Consider the following 18,257-nt stretch of genomic DNA (forward strand, 5'->3'; position numbering starts at 1 on the left):
TGGATAAGGAAAGCGTGAACTTTGGGTCACTGGTTGAGGAGCCGAGAGAACTGGATACTCCTAAAGGAGTACCTCTCCGAGGAAGAGAAAGAGATAAGGGCGAATAAAGAGGTTCGTATAGCAAGTACTAAGGAGGGATCTCGATAGTGTGGTGGGTGGCTTAGATCCTGGAGATGTGATGTCTCAGTTCATTGAATCGCTTCTGAGCTTTGTATTGAACAGTATTTTAGCTAGATGGAATAAATAATATATGGGAGTAGTCGGGTAGCTGCTTAGTTGGATACTACCGCAGGCCAAATTAATAATCGTGATCGGCCGCATCCACATGTCAGTTCCGCACCTCCTGATAAGATAGACTGTTGGACACTAACAGCCGTCCAGTCGGATAGCCAATGTTCTCTCATGATACTTGCATTCAATTTCAATAGAAAAGAGCAAGCAGAGAAGAACTTGTGTTACAGCACGTCAGAAAACAAATACTATCATACATCCAACAAGAGAGAAGGTTCCAGACAGACAGACAGTACTAATAACACGGTGCCCTCGAGCTAGTCCCGAACGAGGGCATCAGCAGCTCCCACAAACTTTGGAGCGGAGTGGAACATGTCGGCGAGGGTTAATTTCATTTCTGCCCAATGATCGTCCGCGTGCCCTGAATTGTTGCTGCAGGAATTGGGAAAAACGCCCCTGAGCAGATACCACCTTTTCTGCCAATAATGCCTCTCTCAATCGTATCGAGGGCTATATTTACTTACACTTTTTTCCAAGCGTCTCCTTGGCTTGTCGCTAAGAAGGAAGTCATTCAAAGTCCGGACTCTCGCGGATAGGTCATATAAAATTTGCCATCTGTCTAAGACTCTAAGTATGTATCTAGTGAGAGTTAGCCACTGTAGCCGACGAACCCCCGGTCGGGCGAGCGAAAAATAGTACCATTGGAAAGACGCTACACCCGAGTCGGGCCTGAACTCTCCCAAAATGGACGAGAATGAGGGGATCCGAACCGGACTTCCACCGGAAGATGAGGCCAGAAGAGAAGCAGTTGAGCGACTAGTGACGCCCAAGGGGGATTAGCGCAAGTGGAGGAGGTCCGATACAGCAGGTACGCCCGGTACGCTAGACCATAGGCTGGACTTGGTGTGGCCAGGAACAGGAAGGTCCGGATGTCTACTAGTCACAGGGTCATCCAATCCATTGTGCTCTGCGTCGGTCTGTCCGCAATGACAATGGATCCCCCCCCTCCTCCTCTCGTGTTTTTTTCCCACTTGATTTTCGCCGTCTGGGCCAGAGTCGGGCAATTAGTACTAAGAAGGTAACCTAACTTAAGCCAGGTAGGCAGTAGTGTGCGAGTAGACTAGTCTAGTATCTACTTAGTAACTTTTCTCCAGTCCAGTCAGTACTCACTGACTAGTAAGTATACATAGACATCCTCCTCCCCCCTCCCCGGTGGTTCGTTCCTTCCTCTTTTCTCTTCTTTCTTTCTTTCCCTTCCTCGTGCGATTTCCCCATTCGACGTCTGTCCTTCGTTCTTTCGTCGTCTGCATCTACTGACTCACCCCGGTTCACTCTTTTTGACCGTCGAGACTATCCTTCCTCTCTCTCTCCCACTTAGAAGTCATTCTTTTACTTCTGTACCACCCACACTTGCATCGCGTATTTACGCTTGTATATCGCATACTATCCATTCCCCGTTATTGTACCGAGTCATTCTACTACTCACATATACTTCTCCACCAACATCCATCAATATGCGTTCCGTCTTCTACCTTGCTCTCAGCGCCATTGCGTCTCTCGCGGCCGCTTCCGACAACCCGTTCAACGTCCCTGAGGGTGGCTACACCTTCACCGCGGGCAGCCCGACTACTCTCACCTGGGACCCGACTACTAATGGCACCGTCACCCTGAGACTCCAGTGGGGTGCTGTCTTCACCACCACCACGGGCGAACTTATTGCCGGTAAGCTTCCGCTATGGATATGGTGTGAAAAACTTCGATCAGATAGGTGCTGACGAGACGATTTAGGGAGCATCGACAACTCTGGTAGCTACTCTTGGACTCCTTCTGCCGATCTTGCGGCCCGCTCGGACTACACCGTTGAGATCATCGATGATGATAACACGGACGATGTCAACTACACCCCGCGCTTCTCGGTTTCTGGTGCTACTGGAGCGGTGACCACCAGCACTGCCTCGTCAACCACGTCTTCTGCTTCCAGCACTAGTTCTTCCACCGACCAGACCTCCACCGTGAGCGCCACTACTTTGTCTACTACCACCTCGAGCGCTAGCTCTTCCACCTCGACCACCACGTCTGGCTCGAACTCTACCGTTTCGGCGACGTCCTCCAAGACTGCCTCGTCCAGCTCTTCGAACACCGCGAGCTCCAGCGCTTCTACTGCCAGCGTCACCACGGTGTCCACCAATGCTGGTATGGCCAACCAGGCCTCTATTGGCATGATGGCCCTTATCTTTGGTGCTGTTGCGCTCATCTAAAACTACGACGTTCTGATTCTTCTGCCCGCCTGAGGGCTGCCAACTCCGTGGTCGGGTGATGATACCTTTTTTCTTTACTTTCTGGTACATAGATTTTTGAGCACCTTTTTTTACGCCTTCTTGCATCCCCCCTTTTCCTCTTCTCACGCCCTCTTTGAACTTTCTTCTTCGCGTGCCCTGTTGGATTGTCAAGGATTGCATGGACCTTTCCCGTTGCTGAAGAGTATCCTTTGTGTCTCGGAAAAAGATGTTACAGATCCCGGCTTTCTTTGCCATTTTCGCTTTTGGCGAAGGTATGGGTATGTTAATTATTACTACGACATTGTTTTCGTGCCTCCGGATGGATGGACCTAATGGGTTGGACATCGGACTTTACGGAGTATGTAGATATGGATTGTGTAATGAATGACTACTAGCCTATCATGCATGCATTAGACAGATGACTCGGGGCGCCCCTGGACGAAGGGGTCGATGCGTCGTAGCTGTGTGTACACGGGACCTGCATGATGAGCCCGGTGAAGATTATGACGGGGTGGAGATGGGCATACCTTGCATGGCCCACTAGACTGCAGAAGACCGTCTGGGATAAGTTGGGGACATGCAGGGTAATGCTTGAGTGGAATGGAAAATTCGAAGGATTATAAGACGATATATTGATGAACCCAGGAAAACGAATCCGACAAGTACGTAGCCTCGATAGATGGAATGACTTAATAAACAAATACCCCATAAGTAGGGCCGAGCAATGCCGGCTAACAGATAAAGTGAAACAAAACAATCTAACTATATGATAGGGATAGATCTAGAATATTATAGACTCCATCCCCTCAACCCTTTCGAAATTAAGGCCGGTAAGTTAAAAAAAAAAATAAAAAATAAAAACCAAGAACAACAAAATTAAGCGTACGTAAAATGACAAGGCGCGAAGAAAAAAACGAAGATGATCCAGACAGACCCATTAGGCAAAAAAAGGGCTGCTGGCTGGCTGGGCTCCACGGTAATCAAACCAAACCGTTAAATAAAGGGTCCACCCGAGTATTTATCCACCGACGACGGGCAAAACTTCGGTGTGTGGAGAGAGGCTGACTGACTCTTGAAATTTGATTTGAGATGGGTAATTTGATTACACTGTAAGTTACTGGGCGATTTTTTTTTCTTTCTTTCTTTTTCACTTGATGATGGAAAAAATATTTCTTTTGTTGTACTGTATTTTATTTATGGATGTTGTATTGAGGTTTAATTTTGATATTATTATCAAATATTGGTTGGTGAATGCAGTATATTTATTGATTGGGATTTGCTTCTTTGCCAAGATGACAGACAGACACAGATGGATGAATCGGGCCTGCTTTGTTTGTTTGGGGGTTGTTTTTGGGACCTGCAAGGCACGTGAGGGTTGTCTTGATTTTTGGTTTCGGGTGAGTTCCATGGTAAAGGGACAGTTCTTGCCCGAGGAACCATATTTTGATAGCTGTCCCTATTATAGATAGATTCTTTATGTTTTCTACCCCTGAGACAGACGGTGATGTAAGGATGGTTGGGAGAAATATGGGACTTCGTCTCGAGGAAAGATTCTTTGTTTGTTTGAGACTGTCTATCTGTCACCTGAGCAGGGGCTGTATTGTGTGCATGTTATGCCATGATACTAAGCCAGAATTTTGTGCAAACTGCAGTAGTTACAGCAGCTGATATCGGAATTGATGAAGAAAGTCAGTCCGAGAGAAAATCAGGGAAAAACGACAAGCACGGATGTAATCGATATTGGGATTGACTTGATCGGCGGGAGACTTTCATTTAACTTGTGCGGGGAGGAATATCATTGGTGGGTTGGCGTGAGGGGATAGGGGGAATCTTAATTTCCGTTGGCACTTCAAAGTATTCAACTTGGATTTGTGATTATCGTTATCTATTATTTAAGCACTTTGGAGCTGTGCAATGGTCATCGCTATACTCATGCATTTTTGATGATCTCGTTCCATCAACCCGTCCGCAACTTGGCGCAAGGTCTCTACGTACGGATCATCGCTTATCTGTGATGCGATCTCGGATAGAAGTTTTCCGTACGCCCAGATATCGTTCTGTTGGCGTTGTTCAAAGGGAAGATCACACGGAGATATCGTATTTCGAACTTCGGATGTACACCATTCACGCGTGAACCCGCTGATGTCGATGAGCACTGCGTTTCCGTCGGCATCGAGAACGATATTCGACGGTTCCAGATCCATGTGAGATTTCTTTGCCTCGTGGAAGCGGTTCAGCGCGGTTCCGATCTGGATGGGCCATTGCTTCCAGCGGTATTCTGTGACGCGGCGGTCGGAGAGGACCCGCTGTAGTGTCCCTCCGGGATATGCTTCTAGTAGAATGCCCGTCACAACTAGTGGTAAGCCGGTGTCCCAGTCAAAGGTCTTGTAAGGGTTCGTAGATACGGTAATCCCAGCTGCCTGTACTATGTTTGGTACTCCAGCGAAGTAGTTGAGGTTCTCCAGTTCCTTGCGAATGACCTCGGTATCGTGACGTCGATAGAGAGGGCGGTCCACTATCTTGAGGACGTAACGCGTTTCGCGGTGGTAGACCCAGAATACCCCGGGCGTGATTTCAGTAGCACCTGTCAATTCTTTGTGGTTGAATTGTCGGAAAGAGGGAAATTCGTCGCATGAAGGATAGGCGACACTGCGAAGGTCTTCTTGGATGTTGCATCTTAGAGCCGTAGTGGGATTTTGCAATGTGCCAGAAGCATCGTCGAGCTTGAGTTCCATTTCTGGACCGGTTGCTGTTGCGTCTCCTAGAATAACCTCTGTTACGGTGTGCGGGAGGAGAGGAAGAAATTTGTAATCTATTCGTCGAACAAAGCTCTGGAAGAACTCGCGCCGTTCACGCTTGGTGGTTTGCTGCTCTCCGGCGTTGTCGAGGGGGAGGTTAGCGGTCGGGCCTAGTAGAGTCACTCTAATCCACCATTTGTTGCCCTCGATGTAATAGATTAATGTTTGCGAGCGACTGATGGGTACCGCATTTCTTTCTGTCGTATATTCCAGCTCCTCGGAGTATGATTTGAGAGCAGTGCGAGCTGAGTATTTAGTCATATTGTCGTGAATGAATAGAGAAGTCTGGGATATCAGTTGGCCAATGCACGGTGAGTAACTAACTAACAAGTGCAGGGGACAGCAAACATGACTAATCAATGCAGAAGTGCAGTGGCTGATTAGTTAATAAATAGTTAGTATGACTTCTAATTCAATGCAAAGACACCATCGCTTAGCCACTGGTGCATATTGCAATTCAGTTAGTGCAGCATGATGCCCCATCATGTTGGGAACTCGACCGATGCACGAGCATAATGTTCTCGGACTTAGACTCCCAGAATGAAGTAGTTCATCCCGATGCATATAGTATTGTATAGTGGCCTATCTCGGGTGCCTATTGTGTATCCCCGAATCCCCTCAAACAAGCTTTCCCATTCCCCAGAATAGGCGACAGTATTTCTTAGCGCCGGGTACACGTAGTGAATGGATTTGCCCCATTCAAATCATTGAGTCAAGGTCTGTTTGTTTGGTTCGGAAGTGAATAACTAGTGGGTACTTCTATTGGGAAATTACAATGTGGGGATACTACTATTCACAGGCTACTAGGAGGGGTACCAGTTTGTCCTAGAAAGACTCACTTTGCCATGGAGAAATTATTGTTGACTTAGTCGAGTTTGGCTTGTAGAGTTTTGGTGAATACCGAAAATTTTGATTAGTAGTGCCCATACGTGACTTGACTTCTCCCTCCCCATAGGAAGAAACAGTTACTGCACCTGTGATAGAACAAGACGCCGTCATCACAAGCCAGACTCTAGATTGAAAGGCATTCCATGGATTGCCAGTAAGGAATGGCATGAACAGGAATTCTCCAGCTCCGCTTCTATCTAAATCAGGTCTCTATGGGTAATTCCGATCTATTAGAGATTATCCTGGTTCAAGATGAGAAGGGTGTCAGGAAGCTCAGGTAGTCAAGTTCGCACACTCCCCCATATAAGGGGTCAGATCGATCATCATGCAGTAGTTACTACAAGCACCATCAAGTTCCAGACTTTGGCGTTCATTTCTATAACATCTCCCACCCGTAAGAGTATATTTCAGCTATCTGATCAAGGGAGGAGACGTCTGGCAATGCTCTATTGCATGTCAAAAAGACCACCTCTCGTTAGAGGTACCTTCATAAGGCCAACAGAGAATGTGAGCTCCATTGGCGGTATTGCCATTATCAAGATTGATGCAATGGTTCGGATACGCCTCATTCATGATCAAAGAGGAGCATACATTAGATCAGGGAGACAACTCTGTTGGGAATGGAGAAGGTGTACGTGGAGCAGTGAGCAAGGTTCCCGTATACCAATTTACAGAAGTACCAACTACCATCGTCAAGCTGTTTGGCACGCCATTTCTGGTTATCCGAGCGACTAGAGTGTTCCCTGGGATATATTTTGAGCTGGTTTGATAAGTGAATCTCGGTTATGTACTCATCTGTATGAGCGATTGGCTTGCGCAAAGGGTCTTCCATAGTCAAGGTCAAGAACTTGGGTACCCAAATTAGTCCTGATAACATAGGCAAGATCGTTCAAGATTGTTCAAGATCGTTCTCCGGTTTGGACATCGTTAGAAATAGCTAAATCACTGTGTGCTGAGTACTGTGAATGATTGGGGTGGAATATATATTGAATATTGTGGTGAAGGTAAGAAATACTAATGATGTAGATTGGTGAATTCTACTGATAAATTTCTCTTTATAAGTAACCCCCGTGGGGGTGGGCTTCCAGTTGCTGGAGTGTCACTCAACTGACAACCACCTATACGTTTCAATGATGACATTACAACTTATATACGGGACGTAATATACGCATCAGTTATTATAGTCACAGTAGTTGTTCTGGGTCAGTCATTATATTAATGTTGATGGGAAGTGGTGGAACTGCAACCTCACCAAACCGACTTCTCTCCGTTCCCGATAAAAGCTCGACCAACGAAAGAGGATATATCAAGGTGAAGAGTCATGCTAGAATCCTGGACCAGATGTATGCCACTTATATCTTCAGTTGTCAAAAACTGTAGAGGCTCTGAGAAAAATCTTGGCCGAGCTTGGAGCGATCAGATATATACATATGTATATCATATAATGGTCTCCCTTATTCTGGACATCTTCCCACAGGAGAACGAACTAGTTCAATGGCCCTAGCCTAGAAACTAACGTGGGATCCCACAATTTGGAACGCACAGTATATATATATATATATATATATATATATATTTGTTCAGCTCTGAATGCTATTTCTGGCACCATAGCTGTCTGCATCAGCCGCTTTCCACCAATGGAGTCGGGGGTGAAGTGTTTGTCCTACTGTAGCCTCACGCACCCTGCCTGCTGATAAAAACCTGTTCATCTTCTTCTCTTTGACACTGGAGATGTGTTGATTGCAGAGGGTCATATATGCTGCAAAAAGCATCATCCTGAATACTCAGAACAACGGTGTTGCACTTGATATCACCAATCCTGAGGGGTTTTCAAGGACACTAGAGTGTCTTCTATGACTCCGGAGTGCACGCTTTGCTGACTCGCTAAACCCAGTGACTTGGTGCTGAGACTCAACGAGTGAAAACTTGTCTACCTTCATTAACAGAATCACAGCCTAGCATAGGTGGCAAATAAACTGCTTCCTCGATCGAGTCAGCCAGCATACCTGATTCGGATTTAACAAAAGACTGGCGACTGCCAACTTGATCTTCTGACGCAACCCATTCTCCAGGTCGTTTACCAACCCAAGTCCACCATGTCTGCACCGGCACCTGATCGTCAGGATCAAGCTGAGTTGGCTCTGAGACTGCGAAATACCATGGTTGCATCGGGATCCATTCCACAGGACCAAGTTGGGCTGCCTTTGCGACCGCGAAACACCACGATTGCTGCATCGGCGCCCAACAGTCAGGACGAACCTGAGCTGGCTCTAGGGCAGCTTCCTCTTACATTCGCGATAGTTGTCTCGCAAAGCACGTTGGGACCTGTGCTTCGGAAAGAGCAGGATGCTATTCGGGAAATCTGTGGAGATTCTATGCCGCCGGACTTGGTGTCACGGTCAAGTATTCTTCCTTGGTGTCACACGGCCTTCCAACCGATGAGAATAGCAGACATCGAGAATCTCAGCTCCTGGGGCCGAACCGATCCAGGGGCTTTGTTGAACAGCCCCGCTTGCAAATTAAAACTTCAGGACGCCAGCATATGGTTTCTTTTGACCGACGGCCAAATCACCGAGCCACTAGTTCAGAAGTTTGCCCATGCTATCTCCGCCGCTGGTATTCAGGGCACAGCCTGCGTGTTAATTCTATTTGGATATCCGGAATGTTCACCATTTCGCTGCAATATCTCAGTTGGGATGTCTGTGTTTGCAGTGGCTCCACATTGCATCTTTCTCTTCTCAGATGTGAGAACTGGCATATTGTACGTGCTACAAGCCAAGGGAAATTTCTCGAATATTCTCCCGGCAGAGAAGCAGTTTGTGCCCTTTGGGGAGAGGACGGAATGGGCGGATCTGGTGACAATCAGATACGACGATCTCAAAAGAGTAAAGGTCCCTAGACCCATCAAAATGTCCCGGGATATCGTCATACTCCCAAACGGAGTCCATTTTGACATGAACAGTATTTATACTGGCTTGATATCTGAGACTGACACACTTCACCTGCTCTCGAACTACGCCGCTTTAGATCGCGTCATCCTGGCCGCGAAGACACAGGGTCAAATTGACAAGATTCAAAGTTGGATTTCGAATTCTCGTCGGACTATGGATTCGATGGATAAGATTCTGCTTGGGCCCCGTGAAGACTTAGGTGGGGAAGCAAAAAGGGTACTCCTCACCCTTCTGACCTTTCTAGGCGGAGATGGATCACGACCACGGTCTCTGTGGCAAGCAATTCTTAAGTCAAATCAGTCCTCAACTGCAGAGTTCATCAGGTCAGAACTCCGTAAGCAGCATCAAAGGAACTGGGAGACTTTCAAACAGCATGTCAGAGCAGCTCATGATCATTCTTATCGGTTGAAGATGACCTTTGAGGATGTCTCGAGAAGATCAAGCGGATCCACTCGACGCCAGTCTTCAATGTCCCCAAGCGATCTAACCCCAATGAGTTCGCCAGATGCAGGAAATATGCAATATATGGGAACCGCGCGTTCGTTTCAACAGAGAATCAGCCCACTTGCAAATCTTTCCAGGCCTCCAGCTGATGGACCAATAGACTGCGAATATCTATTTTTACCAGGATATAGAGACAGCAGAAAGGTCGCTGCAGGATGTGCAGTTCCCCAGAACTACCAACAGTGCCCTATATGTGGGACTGATCAGGCGATACAGTGTCTTCTCCTCCAAACCCCACGCGACTACAATGGCACACACCATGTTCCACAGGCCAATAGCTGTGCCGAACACCGCTATCCAATGGTCTTGGGTAGTTACCCCGAGACGGATGTAATTTTGCCTCTGTCAGCGTGTGATGCTTGCGCTTGGATACTGCTCCAGGTTAGAGAACTGCCAAATGGTCAGCGAGTTGATGCTGCACTGCCGCTGGTCTCTCTCACCAAGGAGGTAAACCGACGGCAATGGGTTCGAACACTTGACCGAATTTACGAACGCCGCTTTCATGAGAGCATCATTCTCTACGTCTTTCTCTCTTCCGTTTGCTTTAAGATGAAAGACATATCTAAAGATAGGGAGATCGCCTCTAGCCTAATGGAGTATCTTAAGTGGTGCTCCGAAGCAATAAGCCGACTTCCTGGCGAGCCTTGGAAGGCTGGTCTTTTACCGGCCCCAGAATCGACCCCGACTGCCAATCATAGATTACTGACGTTACAAAGAGTCTTTAGAACAGCTTTCCCTCATTATCACACCACCAGTCGGCTTGAAAGCTTCCTACATTACCCCATTGAGGGGTCCGTCGTTTTTGTCCGCATCGCCAGTCAGATGGAGACCATAGCTCCACACATGATTGAGCTCTACGTGTGGAAGCGGTTGCTTTACCAGATAGCCGAACATTACGCAGCGTTGCGCAGAGAGGAAGGGCCCGAAGAGGCTGATATACGCCTCAGAGCCACACTCGGTGAGTCATTCCCTTTCACTCCTGGATGGGAGATGGCAGTCAATACTGACTTATTAGTAGAACAGCTTCCATCACCTTACTCAGTTTCCGTGGCCCAGCTGGGTAGCCATCTCCCATCGCTTGATCAGTTCAGACGCCTGGATAATTACTTTGCGCCCATTGAGACCACGACCAAGTACAATGCTGCTCTGGCTGTCTTCCTGCACATCATGCGGAAAGTCTCGATTCTACTCCAGCATAACCACCCTGAAGTGGGATTGTTTATCAAATACATAGAGGACTATGGGCTCCAGGTACAGCAGGCAGACAACCAATTCTGCAACGTATTCGATGAACCAACGCTGGTTGGAGAAGGTGACGTTGAGAAGATGGTCAAGGATGTCTATGAGTTGCACTGAGGGAAATGGATAGGGGATGCCTTTGCTTTTTGGATCACTAAAAGGATATCATGGTAGTATGAATATCATCCTTGAGTCTATTGAAACCTACATTCTAGTGAACCTCGTAGTTGCACTTGCACACTGTTACTTCCTATGAATCAATCTCCATAAAAGCGAAGGAGAGGAGATGTCCATATCTATTCCCAACCACCTAACTAAACCAAACACCCAATATCATACATACACCACTAAATAAGAACAAAACTCATGCCCACAACTCCCCAAACCCAACATACAAATCCCTCTTCCCAACCTCCACGCCCTCCATCCTCACAATCGCATAGGCAATATTCAAATGGAAATAAATATTCGGCAGGACCATGGTATGCGCATACGTCGCATTCGTCACATCGATCTCGACCCCGGGTCCCGCGGGCGCAGGCTTGACCGTTTCGGCATTGGCATTCACCACATCGATATCGGCATCTTTCAGAAGTTCCAGCACTTTGTCGATGCGCTCATAGCACTCCGCGAAGGATTGCGGGTTACCCTCTGGTAGGAAGCTTGTAGGGAGAGTTTCTGCCTCTGGGTGGTTGGTGAGACGGGCGTAGAGACGGACGGAGTTGGATGTCACGAGGCGGATTTGGTCAGTGAGGGGGTACATGGTTGGATGGAGGCGGGAGTTGAGGAGGGAGGATGGGTTGGGGTGGGTGCGTTCGGCGGTGCGGAGGAGGTGGAGGAGGGTTTTGAGGATGCTGGTGAGGATGGGGAGGGTGGTGGCGTAGAGGGTTGAGGTTTGTTTTGGGGGGGACATTTTGGATGGTTATTATGTGTGTAAATAATTGGACGGTTGGATGATTGATTGATTGATTGTGGTTGGGAGTGGTTGTAGTTGACTGTATTTATGTAGTCTGGTGAGTGAGTGAGTGAGTCACTGTGATGGATGGATACAGGATGCTTATGTAGTGGATGGTGGAACTACTAGTGTCGTGGTTAAAATCTCACATCAGAGACAAAGTGGATATAGTCTCGTATTATAGTGTTTCATAGCCACAGTTCTCCGAGATGGTTGTTGTGTTTGTCGCAGGAATCAATTGTCTGTTGATGCTATTTCAACTTGGTTACTATATCATGCTTATAGCTATATGCATTACGAGATGGATTGGTAATTGGGAGAATGTATATCAGAGCTCTTTGCAAGATTACTATATCTGTTCAAATCGTATCCCGACCAGCGGTGACACTGACAATGCACTATACTTAAGTCTGCTGAAGATACAGCCCTACGACACCCACTGGGGACACACCCGCTTCACAAAGTTCATAAACTTGAAGAACCCGACCGCATGCTCGACGTTGCCATACGGATCGACCACCCGCTCCGGGAAAGCGATGCCCGCCCCATACAGACCCCGGACAACGCGGCCGTTGGAGTCGCGGAAGCCTCCCGAAACCGGGTCGAACTCGGGCTCCAATGAGGAGCCGTTGATGGACAGCTCTGGCAGCGGGTCCCGCGTGAAGCCGACGGCCTGTACCAGGTACGAGCACGAGGGCAGATGCCGCTCATACTGTGCTTGCTCCTGGTTGTCGCCGCAGTAGACCTTGGTGATGAACCGGCCAGCCTCGGAATGTGGCAGCTTGTCATCCTCCAGTTGCTGACGGGCAAAGTCGGCAGCAGACCCCTTGAGTCCGGTGTTGTCCCGGAGGATCCAGCCGTCCATGAATTCGGCATACCGCAGGGAATGCCGCGTGAACCACTTGATACGGAGCTCGGGATGGGATGTGCGAGCCAAGTCTACCAGGTTGAGGAGGGCTAGGATGGCGCTATGCGACGCTCCTACTACAGCGACGGTCAAGGGCTTGTCTCGGGGAAGATGCGACACCAGGTCGCTGGGCTTCAGTACGAGATCCAGGTCCAGCCTTTCGATGTGGTGCCCGGGAATAGATATAGAGACCTCGGTTGGGGAAGACCCTGTGCACACGACGAGTCGAGGCGTCAGCACCTCGACTTCATCCTGCGAGTCCTGCAACCGGATGCGAACGGTCCAGGTAGCAGTCTATGTCGACGGTCAAATGTTAGCGATGCGGGATGCTAATTGGCTCCTAGAGCTCTATAACTGACTTTCTCGGCCAGGTTGGCAGCTGTGACAACTCCTCGACACGGCAGAACCCGTTCCATCTTTGTGATGCCATCGGTAAGAGCACGAACCACATCAATAGCATGATGCAAATGACAGGTTTTATTTTGGTCGAGTTTGGCCATCGTCGTGAATGGGTTGGGGATACGAGTGTTTTCGATTACAGTGCGGAAAGGTTGAACGGCCGTAGCGTACGCCTGAAAATAGCACACCTTGGTATTGCTGATTGAGCCAACAGAACCAGTCAGCAGGAGTGTTCTTCTGGCACCCTGAAGCTCGTTCTGACGACCAGACCGAGGATTTGCTCACCTAGGAACCTCGCGGTATCTCTGGTTTATCCGGCCACCTTGGAATAACGGGTCAACCCAGGCAATCTTCCCTCCAAGTTGTTTCTCCAGGAGATTTCCCACAACCGCCAGACCGGCTGGACCGGCTCCCACAACGACAGCAGCACATTTCTGGGGTTGAGCCATCCTCAAAATGCTCATATAGATGGGGTGGAGGAAATAATAGCAGAAAGTCGGGATATCACAAATTCACAGGGCTGAAAAAAAGGTGGTTGTGACAATCGAAGCGTGATCTCAAGAGAGCGGGAGAGGCATTTATGGGGATGGGAGTTAGAACGCCAGGGGAGCTGGGTCGTATTGCCGGCGTAATTCTCGGCGAAACAGGCGAACGAGAATCAAGGCCATGTTTTGGCGGGAGAGGGGAAGCCACGAACACAACACCATGAATGACCGCTGAGAATGGGATAGCCGAGTACCCCGAGGGCCTAGATAGGATAGGCAGATGGGAAGATAGCCGATCAGCCAGTCAATCAACTCCAAATTCGAGTCACGGCGCAGGAATACTGCGCAGAAACAAAGTCTCTCGGGCGAGATAACGCATGATGCCTCCGCCACTGCCGGTCAGGCGGTGATAACCGCACTGCTCACTGGTCACACTGAGTGTATCACCGCTTCTCGCACGACTGACCGGTTGTTGCGCAATCCAATGTGGCCAGCCCCACCCGGATTCGCTCCTGGAACATCCTGGGCCGCTTTCCGTCGGCAGTCACATTCTGTCGTCTTGGCTGGGAATGAAGGAGGGCCGCAAGGCGTAGAGGAGTCGGGGGGAAGGTCACCGTCAAGTAGGGAGCAACATTGAGCTCTTGTCTGGTCAATTGACGGGACTGTGTCTTCCAGTTTGGTCCAAGGAAGGAAGACAAAACTAGCGTTGCTGGTGATGGAGGAAGAGAGCGACCTTATATTCAAATGCGTAGATGACGGGATTGGGTGGTCTTGGCGCAATTGCGTGATCGCCTTGGGGAATGAGGTGATGCTCTCTACGGCCTGATTTGGCAGGCTACCATCTATAGTACTACCCAGATAGTATACCCAGTCTATCGATAGCCGATAAGGATGTATAGTTAGTTACAGCTGCTTAGTAAATAATCCCCAGCAATAACTAACTAACTAGTTTAATTCGTTCATAACTACATATCTGCTTACTGCTATTCAGAGATTTACTTGTTTCTAGTTCTGCACCGTGCACTCTAAAGATGCTGCTGACTTAGGATCCCCGCATTAGACCGCCCAAAACACCCGCACTGACACTCGCTGCACATGGTTCGACCACCCTCCAAACCGTGCCCGACCCCAGACAGCAATCGCATCTCCAATCTCCAGACTGCGTACTTGGCTTCCATCCAGCGTGGCTCGTCCCCGTCCCTGAGTTCGTTCAATTTCCTCCGCTTCACTCGAGTCCGGAGCGATATCATCCTGGTAGTGCCAAACAATAGTATGCTTTTGCGAACCTGGCACGGCCGTCTTATTCGACTGTAGCTTATGAGCCGTTGGCAGCAAGTTAGGATGGTCGGGCCCAAAATGGAATGGACCCTGTGGTGGAGGCTGATTATTTGCATCTCGCTTCTGATGTGCTGAGTGAATGACTTCGGTATCAAACCACGAATAAGAGCCCCCGTATTGGCCGCGAGATCCTGGGCCGCCACCCCATCCCTGATCGTGAGATTCAATAGTAAAGATGATCTGGCGGCATGGATGAGTGGTCCGATGGGGCAAAGGCTTTGGAGACGGAGTATTCAAGGTCTAGTGGTTTGAACACGGTGTCAGCAGCAATAACCCGAATGAAAAAGTCTCCGGCTGGAGTGAGACGCATGCAAAATGCCACAGTAGGCCAAAATTTCCAACTTACCTGCACATCATAGCACAGAGGTACCGTCGTTAGAATATTCTGATCCTGATCTTTCCTGATAACAGTCTCTCCTTCCAGGACGGACTCAGAAGAAGCCCAATACTCGGCTGCGTCCACAATCATATCTACAATTTCAGCTGGCAGCAACTCTTGCGAGTTCCTAGTCCATTGCCAGATGTGCTGTAGTAGATACCGAACCTTCAAAACATCGAAACAACTGGGATAGTATGTGTCGCCTTCCGGGGAAGAGTCCTTGTTATCCTCGTCTGGTGGGGTGCTTGTATCGTTGTTGTTGTTGGGGGGCCGGTTTGGTCGTCGCCTCATAGCAAGCCGATTGACTAGAGGCAACATCATTATGTTTGTAGCCTGCGAGCTACTTGAAAGGGCCTCCTTAAGTTTGCACCGTTACAAACCTAACGTTGGCTCGTGCGAAACGACAGACTTAGAAACGGTCGTAGTTCGGTATCGAATCTAATTGTTGCCTTGACGAGATTAGCCAACGGGCCAACATAAGACAGCTACAGATTAAGGAGAGTTGCTCACTCAAGACAAGCTCATCTCAATGGTTGGGCTCAGGCACCAGTCTGACTCAAGTGATGTCGGTCAACTTAGTGTAACCGTTTTGATCTCACCCCGCCTTCCGGGCAGAATGATAGAGGGGGAGGAGAGATACAGTAGGCACCACACGCGATGGTTAAAATATGGAACGAAAAGTCTATCAATGATTTGACTAAAACTAGCATTCATAGGAATATGTTACATGTCGGTTTACAAGAGAAGAGTGCTGCATATGTGAAGGGCGATAGCAGTGATTGATATCGCCAGGAGAAAGGCGGCGCAATCGATAGGTGACGTCATGGGCGTGTTCCTGAAAGGGCCAAAGTTACATATCGCGTACAGCAGAACAGGCACAATACAGACAGTTCACAACCGATGAATTAGCATGCAACAGATGGATATCTACTTAACAAGTCTCGTATCAATTGGCTTTTTGACATGCAAAATACACCCATGAAATAGAATACAGATAAAAAACGCCAGCAAGCTCACATCCCAGTCCATTAATCGGTCTTCCCCTTCTTCCACCCACCAGCGGCTTTGTAGGCCGCAGCACGCTTGCTGCTCCGGTTGTTCGGCTTGCCCTTGGAGCCACGGCTCTTCGTCTTGACCCGAATGTGCGAACCTTCAGTGGCCCGATGGCCTTCGAACACCAAGGAGTTCTGCGAGATCGACTTCTGCGCATCCGCCTTCACCTTGGCTGCACCGGCCCGGCCAAAGAGTCTACCAGCGCGACCTTGCAAGGTCTTGTCTGCCTCACCAAGCGTCTTCTTCTGGCCACCGCCGTCTGAACGCTTCTTCAGAATCTTCTTGGCCCGGGACACGCGGAGCTTGCGGGGAAGCATAGGCGGGTAATGCTTTCCATTGAGTACAAGAGCCTCCTCGACACAGTTTTGATCATAGAATTGAACGTAGGCAAATCCTTTGCCGACACGAGTGAGGCTGTCGCGAACCACACGGACTGATTCAACATTTCCATTCTTGGGCTTCTCCTTATTCGAACGACCGGTGTGAGCGTTGAAGGTCCGCCAGAGACCTTCTTCAACATCTGCGGGGGCTCGCTTTTTCTTCTTCTGCTCATCGTCGGGTTTGACCTCGTTGTCGACAAAGTCCAGGTTACCAACGAAAACACACCGTTTGTGGTCGATCGGGGCAGGATGCGCGACACTGTCAACACGCAAATGCCGGTCCAGAATCACGGTACCGTTGAGCGCAGCGGGCGCCTTGCGCGCAGCTTGCACAGTGCTGTAGACGGCATATGCGTTGGTGCACGGCGTCGTATCATCCAGTACTTCTTGCTTGGCAAAAGAGGCTCGCTTGGGGACTCCGCCACCACTGGAAAATGCCGTGGAGCGGAAGCGAATAGATTCCACCTTGTGAGGTCCAGTAGACTCCGGAAGCGTAGAGAGGAAAGATGCCAGGTGTTTGAGGAGGGTCTTTTTAGCTGACTTGGACTTGATCGCCTCACTCGAGACATTGCCCAAGAACACGGTCCGGTTGGACTTGTCCAATTCCTTCGACTCGGCATCACCAGTCTGGCTCTCGTGCTTCGGGACGACCTTCTTTTCCTCCTCTTCAGAACTCTCCTCCTCCTCCTCATCATCTTCTTCCTCAGATTTTTCGGCATCCTCTCCTTGCTCACCCTCTACCGTCTTCTGTCGCTTCGCCTTCTCTTCCCGTCTCTTTTCATCCTCCTTCTTCTGCTCCTTTGCGATGCGACGCATGTATGAGTCTTCGACATCTTCTGCAGTGGTCCTCTTGCGTTTGCGGCTGGGCGCCTCGGCGGCTACCTCAGCCTTTTCGCTGCCCTCATCGGTCGATGCTTCCGGGGCTTCCTGCATCTCCTCGTCCTCGGGCAGAGATTCGTCTTCCAAGGAGAGCACATCTTCGCCATCTTCATCCTCGTCATTTTCGGCAGTGCGCTTGCTTGATTGGGGAGCGGGAGCGGCGATTGCGACGGAAGGAGCTTTTACTGGGCCAGCCTAAATATGCCCCATGGGGCCATGTTAGTTCAAGATATACTGGCGAAGCAGAAGGTGTGTTTACGCACACTTGTCTCAAACAGGGCAGCTAGAGTAGGATCAATGGAGGCCTTTGCCCCCAAGAGAGGAAGAGACTTGTCTGACTTTCCCATAATGATAGAGGCCTAGGGATCCAGTCCCTTTCGAAAATCGGAGAAAAATGTAAGATGGAAAAGCTGACAGGCCTGTAACTGTCAAATTTCCGTATTGTCTGCGCTTGGCGTTTCTGTTCTGATATTTCCTACTTTTTTTTACTTTTTCCTCTTTTTTTTTTCTGGGTCTCGGCGATAGGCGCCGGATCAGTCACGTGGGGACTGATAGCGGTCCAACTGATGAAGGGGCAATGGAAGTCTCAGCC

General features: G+C 49.1%; 7 protein-coding genes across 7 annotated transcripts; 2 read left to right on the forward strand and 5 right to left on the reverse strand.

Annotated features, from left to right (window-relative positions):
- The first annotated feature begins 1,291 nt into the window (after positions 1–1,291).
- Positions 1,292–2,695, forward strand: BO87DRAFT_28949 (GPI anchored serine-threonine rich family protein). Its single transcript, XM_025618952.1, has 3 exons — positions 1,292–1,328; positions 1,386–1,953; positions 2,020–2,695. The coding sequence occupies exons 2-3, from the start codon at positions 1,746–1,748 to the stop codon at positions 2,487–2,489; spliced, it is 678 nt and encodes a 225-aa protein (XP_025480902.1). The 5' UTR covers positions 1,292–1,328; positions 1,386–1,745; the 3' UTR covers positions 2,490–2,695.
- Positions 2,696–4,190: 1,495 nt separating this feature from the next.
- Positions 4,191–5,575, reverse strand: BO87DRAFT_375604 (uncharacterized protein). The gene has a single exon (XM_025623090.1). The coding sequence runs from the start codon at positions 5,243–5,245 to the stop codon at positions 4,403–4,405; it is 843 nt and encodes a 280-aa protein (XP_025480903.1). The 5' UTR covers positions 5,246–5,575; the 3' UTR covers positions 4,191–4,402.
- Positions 5,576–7,864: 2,289 nt separating this feature from the next.
- BO87DRAFT_415090 (uncharacterized protein) lies at positions 7,865–11,052 on the forward strand. The gene is made up of 2 exons (XM_025626668.1): positions 7,865–10,609; positions 10,670–11,052. The coding sequence occupies exons 1-2, from the start codon at positions 8,293–8,295 to the stop codon at positions 11,005–11,007; spliced, it is 2,655 nt and encodes an 884-aa protein (XP_025480904.1). The 5' UTR covers positions 7,865–8,292; the 3' UTR covers positions 11,008–11,052.
- A 25-nt stretch (positions 11,053–11,077) lies between these two features.
- Positions 11,078–11,952, reverse strand: BO87DRAFT_375607 (DUF1993 domain-containing protein). Its single transcript, XM_025623091.1, has one exon. It carries the CDS (start codon positions 11,801–11,803, stop codon positions 11,255–11,257), a length of 549 nt encoding a protein of 182 aa, XP_025480905.1. The 5' UTR covers positions 11,804–11,952; the 3' UTR covers positions 11,078–11,254.
- A 320-nt stretch (positions 11,953–12,272) lies between these two features.
- Positions 12,273–13,600, reverse strand: BO87DRAFT_306185 (uncharacterized protein; the record flags this gene model as incomplete). The annotated part of the gene is made up of 3 exons (XM_025619354.1): positions 12,273–13,046; positions 13,112–13,402; positions 13,445–13,600. The coding sequence occupies 3 exons, from the start codon at positions 13,598–13,600 to the stop codon at positions 12,273–12,275; spliced, it is 1,221 nt and encodes a 406-aa protein (XP_025480906.1).
- Positions 13,601–14,594: 994 nt separating this feature from the next.
- On the reverse strand, positions 14,595–15,873 carry BO87DRAFT_375608 (uncharacterized protein). The gene is made up of 2 exons (XM_025623092.1): positions 15,321–15,873; positions 14,595–15,214 (listed from the first exon to the last, which is right to left on the reverse strand). Exons 1-2 carry the CDS (start codon positions 15,672–15,674, stop codon positions 14,693–14,695), a joined length of 876 nt encoding a protein of 291 aa, XP_025480907.1. The 5' UTR covers positions 15,675–15,873; the 3' UTR covers positions 14,595–14,692.
- Positions 15,874–16,262: 389 nt separating this feature from the next.
- nop12 (rRNA-processing protein NOP12) lies at positions 16,263–18,233 on the reverse strand. Its single transcript, XM_025620363.1, has 2 exons — positions 17,929–18,233; positions 16,263–17,860 (listed from the first exon to the last, which is right to left on the reverse strand). The coding sequence occupies exons 1-2, from the start codon at positions 18,010–18,012 to the stop codon at positions 16,382–16,384; spliced, it is 1,563 nt and encodes a 520-aa protein (XP_025480908.1). The 5' UTR covers positions 18,013–18,233; the 3' UTR covers positions 16,263–16,381.
- Between the last annotated feature and the right edge of the window lie 24 nt (positions 18,234–18,257).

The sequence above is a fragment of the Aspergillus neoniger genome (assembly GCF_003184625.1).
Source record: "Aspergillus neoniger CBS 115656 unplaced genomic scaffold BO87scaffold_12, whole genome shotgun sequence".
Classification (NCBI taxonomy): domain Eukaryota; kingdom Fungi; phylum Ascomycota; class Eurotiomycetes; order Eurotiales; family Aspergillaceae; genus Aspergillus; species Aspergillus neoniger.